This window comes from Dermacentor andersoni, chromosome 5, assembly GCF_023375885.2.
Source record: "Dermacentor andersoni chromosome 5, qqDerAnde1_hic_scaffold, whole genome shotgun sequence".
Lineage (NCBI taxonomy): Eukaryota > Metazoa > Arthropoda > Arachnida > Ixodida > Ixodidae > Dermacentor > Dermacentor andersoni.
In genome coordinates, this window is record NC_092818.1 from 174,748,717 (window position 1) to 174,764,792 (window position 16,076).

Genomic DNA, 16,076 nt, shown 5'->3' on the forward strand with positions numbered 1-16,076 from the left:
GCCGGCTTCTCAGACACCATTTTTCCCATAGACGAAAACAGTTGCTCCTTTCCGTCTTAAAAAACAGGCGATTAATCGTGCAAAGTGTAATCCTAAACGAAGTCGACGCCAAAATGCGATCGTTGTAGCAAATTTGAGCAAGAACAGTGCAGCAGTGAGCGCAAAATCTTTTTTTGAACACGCGTAGTCAGATATTCAGCACCCTGTGCATGCCAAATCATCTTTGTCTTTCATAAGCGCCTCATCCGCCATCCAAAGGTCATCTCGTTCATTTTCTTATGTTCTTCGTTATAAACAGGCCGTGAAAGAAAGACATCGTGCTTTGGTGGCTTCTCGCGACGACAGGCTGGATCAAGAACGAAAGGTCCGTCAACAAGTTTTCATAAGGAACGTCGAAGCTGTGAAAACCGGCAACGTTCAGGGCCACGCACATCAGGAGCTCATTGTTTGAGACAGAGTAAAGGACTGCTGAACGTGACATATGTATGTGTGTGTGAGATTCAAAGGCAGTTTAAGTTGAAGTGACGTCCTTTTCACAATCATCGAAAACATTACTGTTCGACCTCGCGAGCAGTAAAATTGAAAAATGAAAAGAAGGCCAACTGTGGCATGACGCGGAATGTTGATTTAGCCTTCCTGGGGCGAAACTATTGACACGTGTACTTATCCTTATCGGGCGACCACGTTTCGCCACCTAACAAATGTAATCGCACAGCGCGGGACGCGCCTGCATGTATCCGAAGTTTCTGGAAAGTTATCGATGCTTCTACCCGGCTGTCTGTTGTCGCCGAACGTTGTGTTATCTGATTTCATCGCGTGACGCGAATGGTGTAGAACATTGTGGAAGGCACGCGGGTCCGAACGATTAGTCTGGAACATTCGACGACTGCTGTATAAAAGCCGACGCGCTTGCCTCGCTGATCAGATTTCCGACGATCGCCGACTGTGTTCGCCGCTTTTGTTGTGCTATAAGTGTAGCCTGTTTTGTGGGCACAGGTTCGCCCAATAAAATCTAGTTTCGCCTTTCACAGTATTGCTACTGTGTTCTTAACGTCACCACCACGTGACACTATTCGTAAGCCCAACATGAAAGTATTCATTACATGGTGTGCATCAGTGTCCATTGACGCCATCTGCCAGAGGTCACTGTGGGTCAAGAATATATCTAAGCTCATGAACTTAGTTTTGATAAACAGATTGTGCACGACTTGCCACGTAAGAACGAGCCTCACCTATTTAAGAGGATGCTCACATAAAACGCTTCCATTTCGAACTTCACCATTGGATACTGAGTCCAAGCATGAAGTACGCCAGACAAGAAAAACACACGTTCATACGTACGCACATGGGTCACAGAGTTCTTGACTTACCAGTTAAACAGAGTAAACAGTAACAAACTAAGACATAGTATGCATGGTACCGCAAGTGTAGCTTCACAGCGCATTAAACTGCAGCAGATATAAAAGCATCCCCACATTCACCATCTGTCCCTCACAACTAACAATAAGAGTGGTGGCAGGATACAAAGACCACACGGTCCAGATGTTCCCATTAGCTGCGCTCGGTGCTCAGAAAGAACGCAACGGGGTATTATTTCCATTACCACTGCGTGCAGTGAACTTAAAATCACCGGAGCAGCACATCCGGCATGACACACACATTCGTGTTTCGCGCTTCATTTTCTTCCGGCCTTCAAAAGTGCGTCAACTATTTGAAAAGCGCTCATTAATCATGAGCATTTCTCGGTATCAACAAGGCAAGACTGCTCATTCGCGATAGGGTTTTCAAGCCAAGCTCCACGAATGAGCTAAGCTACAGGCGGTGTGTAAACTGCAGAATAGAAACACGCTTCTAAAAAATGCACTAAAAAATAAAATAAAAAATTTTATCGCGCTACCATCAGAAAGGTCGACGGCCACGAGCTCTGTTTATTGGCCCATAAAACTGCCAATTTAAAGAAAGAAAAGAAATCTGGCTTTGGGTTTTTTTTTTCCTTTCTTTTTTTTGCACTATTAGTGACAAGCAGGGATGGAACGGCCACAAGGAGCAGCTGCTGGAGACAGCCACGAAAAATTCCCGTCTGAGTGTGTTTGCGACGACGAAGGTAACGCCGCTGGACGCAGCGAATATTTTTGTGCGCATGCATGTGTGTGTGTTTCCAGCTCGAACAGTTTTCCGAAAAATTGCATGAAGCATGCAGCGCCATACAGGCTTCCCAGGTAAATTACTTGACAAGGTGGTCTTTACTTGCGCCACAAACTGCAATGTCTGCGTGGTCAATTGAAGTGTCTACTACCTGACCCTTTACCTACTTGAAGCCTATACGTGCAGTGAAGTCGTGCCTGTTGCACAGAAATCATAGCTATAGGACCACTTTCGAGATATTCATGTCCTAAGTCGGAACAAATTTCTTGGCGTTGCAGTTAAGATTATCCTCGACTACTTGACGCTTGTTTTGGGGAAGCAGCTGGGACATCACTGCATTTTGCAGTGCACATTAGGAGGGGATATCTTGAAGTTTGTGTTAGTCTTGCGATTTTTGCGAAGCAAACACAACCACATAACGTAACTATGACATCCAAATTTACCCCAAATAACTTTACCAATGCCCGTCTTCTTTTAAAAGAGTTGAATGTTGGGCTAGTTGGTATGTTGACATGAGAACCATATTGAAATACAGCGCAACGGGACGGCACAGCAGAACACAGGCGCAAACTAACAACTGATTTTATTGAAGCCACGGGTACATATATCCACAAGCTGCGCAGACGCAATGTTACAAGTAAAAATGGAATTATTCAAACAGGAAGCGATTGAACCAGGCGCGAAGGGAATTTCATTTCTTCATTGTACAGCGTAATCGATGTTTCGCCTACAGAATCCTGATGGGATTTTCAGATAAAAAAATGCTAACATTTCACGAAAGGTTTTTGCTTGCTCTTGCCAAGGATTTTCACGCTACAGAAACGCGGTTCACAAACGGGACAGCTACAGCATTGGTCAGCAATATGTGTATTCTCCTTATGAGCTAGATTTTCTGCGCGCTCCCTGAGTCGGTCATTGATGAATCGCCCCGTCTGGTCGATGTATACTTTTCAGCAGGACAGCGGGATCTCGTACACGACGTTGCTGACACACTCGACAAGATGCTTTTCGTGGTTCTTTTTACGGCCCCCATTTTTGTCTGCGCAAGTGATATATCAGCTGAGCAAGCTTCTTGGGGGCTGAAAAAAGAATCGGCACGTTAACATGAGTAGCCACTTTTTTCAGGCACTTACACCCTAAGAAAAGTGTACACCCTTTGAGTCGTATCTTGCCACGCAACAATAAACGTGATCTGTCTTGTCCGCGTTTCCTTTCTTTAACGCTGCGAGCCCGGTACTTCCCAGTAACGAACGGCAAGCGCGTTATCAGCCTGACATAGCATTGCCGACAGGAATGTAGCGGGCGCGGCATTTTCAAGAATGAAAACTCCAGCAAGGCAGATGATTATCGTTGCGTGGCAGATTTACACCCGAAAGGGTGTAAACATTTTTTACACACTCTTAGACAAAGGTACGCTCTTTGGGGTGTATATCTGCCACACAAAAACAATCGCCATCTGCCTTGCTTGCGTTTCCTTTCTTGAAAACGCCGCGCCCGCTACTTTCCTGTCGGGAATGCTTGTCACGCTGATAACGCGCATGTCGTTCGTTACTGGGAAGTACCGGGCTCAGCGTTAAAGAAATGAAATGCGGACAAGACAGATGACGTTTATTGTTGTGTGGCAAGATACAACCCAAAGGGTGTAAATTTTGCTTTAGAGTGCACTTTAAAACGTTTACACCCTTTGGGGTGTATATTTGTAACACAACGATAATCATCATCTGTCTTGCCCGCATTTCCTTTCTTGAAAACGCTGCACTCGTTACTTTCCTGTCGAGAATGCTCTGTCATGCTGATAACGCGCATGCCATTCGTGACTCGGAAGTACCGGGCTCGCAGCGTTAAACATAGGAAATGCGGGCAAGACAGATGACGATTATTGTTCTGTGGCAAATATACACCCCAAAGGGTGCAACTGTTTTTAGAGTGTAGAGTGTACGTGTGTTACACTCTTAAACAAAATTACAGCCTTTGGGCCGTATCTTTCCACACAATTCCTTTCTTTAAGGCTGCGAGCTCGGTACTTCCAAGTCACGAACGGCATGCGCGTTATCAGCATGACAGAGCATTCTCGACAGGAAAGTAACGAGCGCAGCGTTTTCAAGAAAGGAAACGCAAGCAAACCTCTGGCAATGAAACTGCGACTTTAACGTTAACAGATTTTTGTTTTTAATCGCCTGTGGGATATAACAAAAATCTACGAATTGCAATGAATTACTCAAAGAGGTGGACAGTACTTGTACAAGAATTCAAGATGTAAAGTTGAGTAATAAACAAAATTTTCCTATCTTTTCAACTAGTCACTTTAGCGCAGATAATGCAATTTACGAATTGTAGCCAGTTATTTCAGAAGGCACATCTACTTGAGCGAATTCTTGAAATGCTACCAAATGTTGAGACAAGCGCTGTCGAACTTGCCGTAAGAACTCGCTGTTGCTCCGTTTCTTTTTTTACCAAATCGCTTTCTATTTTTCTGCCTTGAAGGTAAAAAATAATCGAGGTACCAATGCACTTCCTCGAACACTTTGAGAACGCATATCTCGAAACTACTGTCATCCTCAGAATTCGTTCCTAGTGGATTGAATTTGCGAGCTCGGCAGCTATACCATGAGTAAATTGCAACATGTGCCATAACACACGCAGCCGCACATTAGAGCTAACTCCAGCTTCCTTCTTGGACAGTTTCTCAAAAGGCACTCTGGGACAACCGCACGCCATGGTACTACGCTGCCGTACTCTGGCTGGTGCAATTGGGTTCCGTTCCTAGTCACGTGGCCGTCATGCCAGATGGCAGCCGACGGTTTTCGAAGCGAACTGGCACAGACTTTGGACACACGTACGCCGCTGGAACGCATCTATTCAGTAGGGTGAGGACAGGCGTATCAACTCATGAGAAGCTCTTATAACTAGTGTTTTCTTTCGAGCGCCCATTTGACAGTAGTGACAAGCGCCCCACGATTTATCATGCTGCTACCTCACGCGACGGACTGCGTTCGGTGCCCGGCGTACCATTTCGTTGCTGAGAGTTGAGAAGCCTTGCAGAAGCGGTCCTTACGGATTTCTACACATTATTTGTGTGCGTGTAAAATAACGGAATGAGCACACGCGCGCGCGCGCGTGCGCGCGCGCGTGCGCGCGTGCGTGCGTGCGTGCGTGCGTGCGTGCGTGCGTGCGTGCGTGCGTGCGTGCGTGCGTGCGTGCGTGTGTGCCTTTGTATTTCTGGTAATGTTTACCGGCACACCATATCTGCGAGTTCATATGCGGGGGAGCGTAGTGGCGCTTCACGCGGGAACTTCGACCTGGCGCCGTATGACACACTGGTACGCAGACAGAACCCGCGTAACAGCAACAGCCACCGCGATGAAATAATGACCATTTCTTCGCATGTCCAGGCATGTCGGTGGTGCTTCGAAGCGGGCGCCGATAGAATGACAGCGTTGGCATTCGCACTGCGTCACCTGCGGCGGAGCAACTTTGAAAAGACCGCCCTCTTCTCGAAAGCCGGGAACATTTGGGCCAACAGCCTGCGCACTCTGTAAGTCATATGACAGAGAGGGTTCGACGCATCCTTTGTGTTCTCTGCTGATTCAATTCTTCTATAATCAGCGTCATTCACTGACACGCAAAAATAATAAACTCCGTGATACTCAGCCGATCTTTGCATGATAAAAGCCTATCTGAAGTAACCATAACAGAAAAAGGGTTTTCTATGTGGCCCTGTGGCATATGTAGGCACGTATTTACAAAAACCCGCCGTGGTGCCTTAGTGGCTATGGTGGTCTGCTGCTGAGCACAAGGTAGTGAGTTCAATACTGTGCCGCGACGCCCGCATTCCTGTGGGAGCGGAACGCAAAAACACTCGTCTACCGTGCTTTGCGAGCGATCTAAACAATCTCAAGAGGTCAAAATTAATTCAGACCCTTCAGTACAGCATAACAGCGTAACCGACTGTGAAGTTTCGGGACGGTAACTACCTCTGTCTTTTTTCTTTTTTTTTTTACACAGAACTTTTCTTTCTGTGAGTGTACCTTCCCTTACGCTAGTGATTGCCGTGAACGATAGCCATTTCCGCACGTCACTTACTACGAAAGAAAAAAATTCGTCAAAACTGGCCTTAGACTTTGCTCCATATGACACTACTCACCAATTGTTTCACTTTCAAGTTTCTATATTACTACCACAAGGATTCAATTCAAAGCTAGTATCCACAAGCAGAAAAACTCATTTTAGCTACTTTGTGACTGCGTGCTTTTACTGTTACACATTCTGACAAATTCTTTGGAAATGTGCCCACACGTGTCTATGGTCCCCGCAAGCGAATTCATTTTTTGACTTTCAGGGCTGCTCAGGCGTTACACAAAGGAGTGACTAACAACAAAAAATAAACAAATAGCGAAAATATTAACTGCAAGTTGTTTAGTATAGGTGATGACAAATTGCAGACTTGAGCATTGTGGGATCTTGTATGGAGAGTATGGGGACGATGGAGGCGGCAAGGTGATTCTAGTCCCTGCTAGTGCTGGGAATAAACGATTCAGAATACAGGTTAGTTATTGATAGCGTTGCGGGACTAGGCTATGTCTCGAACCAGGATTCATATGGTAGCGTTGCAGACGCTTCGGGTTGAAGAAATCAGAAGCTCGGAAGTTGGAAAATAAAAAACCAACAGGTTTACTGGCACTTGAGCAAAACTTATTTACATCGTTGAATAGGAAAAACAAAAACAAATCTAGTATTTAGCAACGAACGTCTGGATGAGCCTCCTTTCCATGGCCCAGAGCAGCTTCCTTTCTCTCTGCGCCGTCACTATAACACCACTATTCAAACCCTCCCTCTTGGCGGTAACCAATCCCACACAGGTCACAACCCACCAGGACGACAGCCAATCAAGAAGCACAAACAACATGGTCGCAGACGGAATATCAGACCGGCGACCCCCACCAAGTTCCAACGGGCGCAAAGACGGAGAGAGGGTCTGGCCATGGGTATGGGAGATATCTTTTACTCCCAACTAGTCCTATCCGCTGCTTCTCAGTATAGGGCAGGCACCAGTTCATGGCGGCTTTCTTCCGGGAGACGTCCATGAGCCCTTCGCGTCGTCTCGGCCTCCTCCGGAGTGGCAACACTTTCTTCCCTTTGTGGCGCTTCTCCGATGAGGGGAGCTCGTTACGGGAAAATTTTCGGCGCCCACCATCGCGTGGGAACTGTCTTCCGACTATCTTCCCATCGTAGTTCTCGCATTCTCCTCTTGCGCGTGACAAACAGCGTGTTGTCTACTGCAGCCATGCCAATACTGGAACACCAACTTTGTTTCTATTGTCAATGTGTGGTGACACGTAGTTAGGAAGAATTAGCAATGATTGTTTGAGACTCTCAATGGTGTAATACATTTTTGTGAGATACACATAGACGAGATATTAGACGGTGCGGAGACAGCTAGGCCAGAGAAGTTTAACGCTTTCTTTTGTATTGCTGAAACGCTTGCCATCCGGCAGTATTTCGCTGCGATAAACCTAGCAAAGCGGTTTATCGCAGCGGGTCTGTGCTTATGAATCTGTGCTTATCAAACTGAAATGTGCGGATATCTCGATTCCACGTGCATGTCGAGCTCCCTACCCGGCCCGATTATTCGGGATGTCGTTTAGCATTAAGGTGAGACTGACTGAACAATGAGTTCCAGATGACAATTTCATACATCAATTCAACGAGTTTACGAAATACACTTTAAAACACAAACATGAAAAGGTGCCATAAGGTGCCCGAGCGTTTTTGCATTCCGCTCCCATTGGAAGGTGTCCACCGCGGCCTTGAATCGAACAGGCTACTACGTTCTAAGCAGCATGAGGTCATAGCCACTGGGTCACCGTGGCGGCTTTTTGTGAATGAGGGCTTATAGATCTCATTTATTTCACAAGTTCATACTCAAAGATCAAGCATGCCTGTGTCGTCCTGTAACAGTTTCGCCCTCCCGTCTTACACCTGGCAACCACCTGCCTCGGTACCGCAGGGGTCTCATCGATAGCCTTGGTATGCGGATGATGTGTGTGGGTCAAACTGAAGTCATTCCGATTGAGCTACAAATTAAGCTAGCTGAATTGGAAGCGGCTACCTCGCACGGTCAAAGGTGAGTGCCCTTAGAGTTATTTTTCATTCTTTTTGAGTTCTACCACTGAAGCAGATACTGGCAAGGTCTCCCACGGACTTCCGCTGTCAGGATGAAACGAAAACGTCATGGTCTAACATGGCTGCGCTTAGCCTACTCGCTTTAAATCAGACGTTTAGCCTTCTATGTCCTTTCTACCACCTGCACGGGAAGTGACTTTTGCTTCCTTTCACCTGGCATGCATCCGTCTGCATGGATACTTCGTGGCAGAATGATGCATCGACAGCAAACAGCTCAGCAAACCAAGTTACACCGGCAGAAGAAGCGTCAGACGGAGGTCCTTCAAAACGAGCAAGGCAACCCTGTGATCATGCTAGTGGCGCAGACTAGAGCCATATTGACGACCGCATGCTGCTTGCACAGCTCTGCGTGCACCTATCGCTGTTCTTGCAGGGCTCACCAACTTCACCGTCTGCGGACACCTAGTTACGTTCAAAAATCAGAGCCCTAAAATTTTTAAATAAATATTTTGCCCCCCACAGTCACTAAAATATTATATATTGTAAGTTTAACTAATCACATTCTTATCAGGACAGCGGTTTCAAAATAAAAAAACTGTTTCATTTCATATGTATTTTATTAATCAAGTTTACAGTTAGGGCTTATGAAGTTAATCTTAAATAGTTGAAGTAGCGCCGCGTTTTTTTTTTTCCTCAGGTCACACACTTGCCTGGTCTGCACTGGTTACAGCAGTAAAACCCAGATGGCTCGTGCTGCCTTGTATCTGGCTAAAGCCGTGAAAGCAGCCACTATTACGACCGAGTAGGTGAACTTTGAAGCTCTAGTAGCCTTGTATAGTGCAACCACCTCACTTACAGCTATCCTGAAAAAAAAGTTCTGTGAATGTATTTTTATATATTGTGCTCAGAAAATGCAGCTCATACCTTGGTCGCGTGCATTTTTTCTTATATTTAGTAGTAAAAGAACCTTACTCAATAAATGTGTGCTATTTACTGTGGATGACATTTACAGTGGTCTATTAAACGTCCGCACGTAGTGAAACATTTAAGGACAATTCGAATAACTTACAAAGAGCTATACTGCGTTCTTTTTCTAAAGTTTTGTAGTTATTTCTATCTCTCAAGTTAGATTTCGTCGCTAGCCTTATCCTTAAACTTAAGCAATATAACTTAATATAGAAAGTATACCATTCATAACCAAATAGAGGAACCTGGTTCATTTCTCCCAGCTTCAAATTTTTTAAACATTAGCCGTTACCGAAAAACTTAAGTAAGCCAGGCGGACAATTCTTCACCTCGGCAATCACTGTTTCAATGTCTGACCTACAATGATTGATAAGCGGTCAATTCCGACCTGCAATATTACAGCACTAACTGTCGTGAGTTGTTTCTACTCCCGGTTTTTCCTTTCATTGTGGCCCAGAGCTATTATCATGTTTTCATGGAAGAATGAGGCAGCGAAAGGGTATTGTATTTACCCCCACCGAGAATTCTAGCTCATGCCTGTGACGGGTAGTTTAATTGTGCTGCTGTCGCGTTGATATCGTCGTCGTTCTCTTTGATGTACACTATTGGCACTCAGGGTAGCGTATCCCATCGCTTTCACACAGTTGTTGACTCTGCGTCCGTGTGGCCAGTAAATTTTTGGGGCTTATGATGTGCCAGGTGAGAACGACAGGTTCGGGACGACGTCCAAGAGATGAAAAAAAGCAGCTTATTTACAAAATTACATGATAGTTTACACGTAGTAGCATGAGTACTAGTACGAGCATGAGTAGGAACACTAGTACGAGCCTGATCACACTCCCACATAGAGAGAGAAGTGGCTCTTGAAGGGAAAAGGAAAGGTTGACGCTATTTTCTGCAGCCCTTGCGGGAGCACGGTTCAGCGTCAACAGGGGTGGGGCGATAGTGGGAGCAAAGGAGATAGGAGAGTAGGGGGTTAAAGTGTCGCCACGGCAGCGGCTGAGCAGTCCGGCAGGAAGGGCCTAGTGGTTCCGGCAGGAATGGTAATCTGGTGAAAGGCCAGGGGACGGTGATCCAACAGGAGCCAGTTGGTTGGGGCAGACCGAGTAGCCTGGAGTAGTTTGGTCAATATCTACTTTTTATGCCCTTCTCTTTCCCCTTTCTCTCATCGGGTAGATTCACTGTTCTACTTGTCGGCGAACCACAATCGTTGAACCGTTCGCAATATCCCGCCCATGACGTCGCAGCGTTCCACCGAACTCCTCCTCCAATGTTGAACGAACGCGACCGCATACGAGGCAACGACGTGGCAAGCTGGGAACTTTATGTAGAAGTCTCTCCCACGGAAGTCCTCGACATTGGCCCCTTTGATTATTTAGTGGTCCATTCGTGACGGTCTGTTTGTAAGGATCAGGCGCCGGTAGAGTGATATTAACGGTAGCGGTTGCTTCCACGAAGGACGGCGGCTGTGGTCTCCTCGACGTGATCACCTTTGTTTTCGTGTCACCGTCTATGTCGGGTCCAGTCTCATCCAGGCAGACGCTCGTCTCGCCCGTGAGCTTTGGTTACACCGATTTAGTAGTCAGCTCCCTGGTCTTGAGAAATCGACGATACAGCGTGAAGGGCCTTTCATACCTACGCGCTTGCCTGTGAAGCATTTCTCGTCGAGAAGGAATGCCGGGTAAACAATGCTAAACGTCAATCGTAACACGCAGGAATCGTCGTCTGCCCCAGCTACCACTGAAATCCGTCGTAGTTCTAATAAAAAAAAATAACGGAAAGCAGTTTTCCAATGCCTAAGATGTCAGCAGCCAACAAATCAATGCAGTTGCATGCACGCAATATAATACTCCATCAGCCCGAAAGCACGGTCTCACAACGCGGCAAAGCGCGCAAACAGCTGACGCTGTAAAACTGCTATTACGTGAAAGTAAGTGGACTTGTTAGAAAGTGTGAGGTGCGGCAAGATTGCAATTTAATGTAGCGCGGACACGATGCACTTGGCACCAAAATTCTGCAATTTTTTATTTACTCACGTCAAGAAGGACTACGTCTCTCTGTCTACGTCAGGGCTACGTCTTCGTCGTAGTGAACAAAATAGGCTGCCTTATATCATCCAGAGGTACAGCACCGAGATTACCTACATGCAAAGCATAACTTAAGCTCTACAGAGAATTATAACAATGAAGAAATGCGTGTAAGCGGTCAAAGGGCGCGAAGTAGCAATGCACTTGGCCACTTTCTTTTTTTTTTTTTCAACCTTCGGATTAGTTCGAGTTGGACGAGATGGTAGAACACCGCAATAAGACTAGAGGCTAAAATTGGTGCAGGTGTGCAGGTCAGGACAAATAGAAGGAAAGCGCACGTCTTCTTTGTCCTTTGCGCATGCGCTAATTTTCATCTCGCTTGCAACAGCTATTTTTCAACCTTATTTCTTTATCGAGGCCAAGCAAATTTATTGTCTGTACGAAGTTACTGAAGATCCCTCCAATGCTCTTTTGAACGCATAAACTAGCTTCTTTCCTGCGTCTTTACAACTTTATCCTATCTAGCGAGTACGTTGACAAGACACCGGTGATGACTAAACCTATTGAAAGAAAATGTACACGTACAGAGAAGCGGTAGGCTACCGGTATCTATTTTCTAGTCAGAACTTGAAACCTCAATATAAATTGAATCTAGATATTTGCTGGAATCCTATTAGCGCTGATCAGTGCTTAGTTTGACATCCCACGATTTCACACAGGGACGTCACAGTGGAACTGCTGGACGCTTACATTGCTCACACGGAATGCTCGGATGTGGACATGCTGATGCGATGTGCAGACCCTAAGTTCAGTGATTTTATGTTAATGCAATGTAGTTACGCCTACCTGCACATGACACCAAAGCTGTGGCCGGACGTCGACTTTTGGGAGTGGATCTGCGCATTTCTCATGTACCAACTACACTGGCGTAATATCTCTGTAAGTCCTATTGTGACTACATTCAAGGCGTGAGAACAGGACAATAAACAATCGTTGTAGATCTATGCAGTGATTTCTAATACACTAACTTATTGGCCCATCAATAAACAACATGTTTATTGAAGCCTGCACAAATAAATGCTATTCGCAACGAGCTGAGAGAGAGAAGGGAAGAAAGGGTAGGCGAGCTATCGCCAATCAACTCTTGTTGAGTATGCATCACAAAAGTAAAACAATACAAGTGTAAAATACACAACGTGGACACCATCCAAACTGATTAACTTCTAAGGAACTTGAGTTCTTTATCGCAAAGAGCTATAGAAGGGGCGCTTACGCAAGTGGCTCCTAACTGAATGAACAAGCAATAAACAAACAAGGAAGTTTGTGGAAGAAAGTCAATGAGAGCCGACAAACTCGTGGACTGTGTAGTAAGGGACATACCGCCAAGCCTGCAGATTGCAAAACCAATGTAGTTTATACCATTCCCACCTCTTGCGGCTACGCTTACATAGGGCGAATGGGGCGTTTTCTTAATGAACCTTTGCGTGAGCTTGCGCATAGTGTCAAAACTAAGAATGGTAGTAATCTGGATGTTCATTGTGCAAAGCGTGGCTTTTCCCCATCGCCTAGAAGACACACATGTGTTGAGAAGGTACAGCGATCAGATGGCCAGGGAAGTATTTGAGGCTTTTTCAATGTGTCAGGAGCCACTTACGTAAGCGCCCCTTCTAGAGCTCTGTGCGATAAGGAACTCAAGCTCCTTAGAAGTTAATGAGCTTGGATTGTGTCCATATTGTGTATTTTGCCTTTTTATAGCTTTATGCTTGTGAAGCATGCGCATGACGAGTCGATTGACCATGACTAGCCTCCCCTTTCTACCTTTCTCTATTTCAGCCCATTGCGAATGTATTTGTGCAGACTTCAATAAACATGTTGATGGCAGTCAGCGCTAGTCCTGTGCTCTTCCTTGTCCATGTGTTTTATAGGCGCTGTTTAAAGTGAAAGCTATGGCCGATGTTTCATTATGTGGACTCGCCTCTCTCAATTATTATTGGAGCTTTATTTTTGTTTGTTCAGTCGAGTGACGTCACTTGGTTACGCGTAGTGCTGACGGATATTTGCAAAAAAAATGTATTGAAAACGAAGAAGTACTTTTACCTATGTCAATTACTCACAGGGGACCCTGACCATGAGAAGGAAATCTACAGATGAATAAAAATAGGTTGAAGTGCATACGGCAGACATTGTCAGATGCTGACTGGAAGCTTACTACAAACATTGAAAAGAAAGGTGTACAATCAATGCATTCTACAGGGGCTAACAAAGGGGGGCAGAAACTTGAAGGTTGACACAGAAACTCGAGAAAAAGTTAAGGACCGCAAAAAGAGCGATGGAACGAAGTATGTTAGGCGTCACATTAAGAGACTGGGAGTGAACGGTGTGAATCAGACAGCACACGATGATAGCCGATATTCCAATTGACATTAAGGGGAGGGGGGGGGGGGGGGAATGCAGTTGGGCAGGCCATGTAATGCGCAGGATGGATAACCGGTGCACCATTAGAGTTACAGAATGGGTGCCAAGAGATGGAAGCGCAGTCGAGGAGGGCGGAAAACTAGGTGGGGTGATTAAATTAGGAAATCTGCAGGCGCATGTTGGAATCAGTTGGCGTAGGACAGGGGTAATTGGAGATCGCAGGGAGAGGCCTTCGTCCTGCAGTGGACATAAAATAGGCTAATGATGATGAAGACTGAAAATGAAACGTACGCTGAAACACTGGCACTTGTTCTATTTTGAGTATTTTCTGTAGAGAGTTCCTTGCCGCCAGCGACAGTTGTCAAGGAAGCATTGCAACTGACTAAATCACTGCCCAGTCTGTGCTGTGTGGACGTGCTCACCTCGGTGCCTTTGTTTATTTCGGTGGACACATAAATGCCGCCACATGAACTACGCGGTTGCACAACTTCGCTTCATGCATGTTTATCTACAGCGCAAGCAAATCAGGCGGAACGTGAAAACACCACACTAGCACTGGGTGGTGTCGCCTTTCTTCCTGTTCCGCGTGATTTGTTCAAGCTGTAGATAAACGTGCAGTTTCACCGATTCTCGCAACTTACTATTGTTCTACGTCAATATTCCCCAATTGAAATTCGACCTACGAGGCCGAGAATCTAATTCGCGATTCTCCGCCCGGCAGTTGAAAGTCGTAACCCTGTAGCCACCACAACGGGTATTAAAATTTTTCATTATATTCCGGGGCTTTACGTGCCATGATTATGAGGCACCCTTGGTGGCCATTAATTTTGAAAACATGAGGTTCTTTAACGTGCACCTAATGCACGGTACATGGCATTCTTTGTTTGCTTGGGTTTTTTTTTTTCGTCCCCATCAAACGCGGCCGCCATGGCCGGGATTTGATCCCGCGACCACCGACTTAATTAGCAGTGTAACTCCAAAGGCACTACGCCACCAAGGCGGATACCCCGACAGGTATTCCTTAATGCCTTCATGTATTCCTCTATATATTCTATATATGTCACTAGTGCTCGGCGCTGATGTTTGCGGTTTCACAAGTGGTCACGTTTCTCACTGATGTGCCTTTAAATTATTCACTCGCAAATTCTCACCGAGGTAAGCAGAATTAATAAAGGGAAAATCAGACATCCATCCGTCCGTAGCAATTGCTACAAAGGAAACCCATACGGGTTCCTCGTAAGAAAAGCCTCGCAGTTGAAGAAAAATTCGTCCTGGCAGAATGCAGAATGAACTAAAATTCAAATAACAGATCACTTCAGAAATTTTCCTTATGATCACATAAGCTGCGTGCGCAGGGGGGAGCACGAATTGTGTTTGCGGGTCAGCTACACTGCACGAAAATATACCAGCCGTCAGAAATTACAATTATGAGTGCGTCAATAAACTAGTTCCCCAGAGAGTATAATTATAGCGCCCTAACCTTCACTCTTTTTAATTTTATTTATTTATCTTTTGTTCTTGCTCTTTTACACAACTAGACAGCAAAAGAAAAGCATCGTGCTCTAGAGCCTTCTCGGCGTGGCTCGCCAGATCCTGGACGTGCGTTACGTCAACAAACCTTCATAGAAAGCGTTAGAGCCGCCGGCACTAAGACCTTCGCCCACGGTGGGGCAAACCTGAAGAAATAGATGCAAATAAAGCAGCTGTGGCAAGTACCCTGTGTATATCAGTTTTTCTCCTTGTGTTCATGTTCAGATTTTGTTGCTATTGTTATTCGTGCAGAAAGATGAGATGTCCCATTATCTCTTGCCATAAGGTGTGCGTTCCCTTTTGTTGTTAAGTTTTAATGCTCAAGCGTGTAAACCACTGTTTGTTTTTCTTCATGGCAGAGACGCAACCAATAGGCACGCATATAACTACTACTAGCTAATAAATATAGCAGCAAAAAGCTGGTAAGTCGCTAAACACTAATAAAAAAATGCGAATTGTTGTCCTTGAACGTTTTCTAGGCAGGATATAAACACGCATTAATGCGGAATTTAATACAGCTAGTATAATCTACACGTGTACCTGGGGGGCAGTACGTCGTAACCGTAGATGCAATAAACGTACGCGCTGCAGTGCGCAAGGTATCCTGTGCTTGCAGACGTCATGTCCATACGCTACCACCACACCTTGGCTGACACCGGGTCTTCATCCAGGCCAACAGTGTGGAGAACCGCTTCAATTTCTCAGTTACGCCAATTTTAGATGCAACTTCTCTGCTGGCTGAAGCCGCTAGCAGCCACGTGCCAGTTTTAGGGAACGCGCACAAGCGAGGAAACGAACCAGAAGAAGAGAAGACAGAAGAAGCAGAACAAGGATTGGCAACGAGCAGTTCTTTTTCTTGCGCCGTTCATG

At 45.7% G+C, this 16,076-nt stretch overlaps 1 protein-coding gene across 1 annotated transcript; it reads left to right on the plus strand.

The window, feature by feature from the left end:
- Positions 1 to 1,717: 1,717 nt before the first annotated feature.
- On the plus strand, positions 1,718 to 15,380 carry LOC126531636 (dehydrodolichyl diphosphate synthase complex subunit Dhdds-like). Its single transcript, XM_050179252.3, has 6 exons — positions 1,718 to 2,104; positions 5,538 to 5,680; positions 8,153 to 8,269; positions 8,966 to 9,070; positions 11,981 to 12,200; positions 15,215 to 15,380. The coding sequence occupies exons 2-6, from the start codon at positions 5,574 to 5,576 to the stop codon at positions 15,362 to 15,364; spliced, it is 699 nt and encodes a 232-aa protein (XP_050035209.2). The 5' UTR covers positions 1,718 to 2,104; positions 5,538 to 5,573; the 3' UTR covers positions 15,365 to 15,380.
- Positions 15,381 to 16,076: the final 696 nt, after the last annotated feature.

What these genes read in the sequence shown, in the direction of transcription:
- LOC126531636 (XM_050179252.3), top strand. Translation starts at nt 5,574, where the DNA reads ATGACAGCGTTGGCATTCGCACTGCGTCACCTGCGGCGGAGCAACTTT. An exon ending in GCCAACAGCCTGCGCACTCT is followed by an intron (nt 5,681 to 8,152) that starts GTAAGTCATATG and finishes TCGGTACCGCAG; the next exon opens with GGGTCTCATCGATAGCCTTG. An exon ending in GCTACCTCGCACGGTCAAAG is followed by an intron (nt 8,270 to 8,965) that starts GTGAGTGCCCTT and finishes TTTTTTCCTCAG; the next exon opens with GTCACACACTTGCCTGGTCT.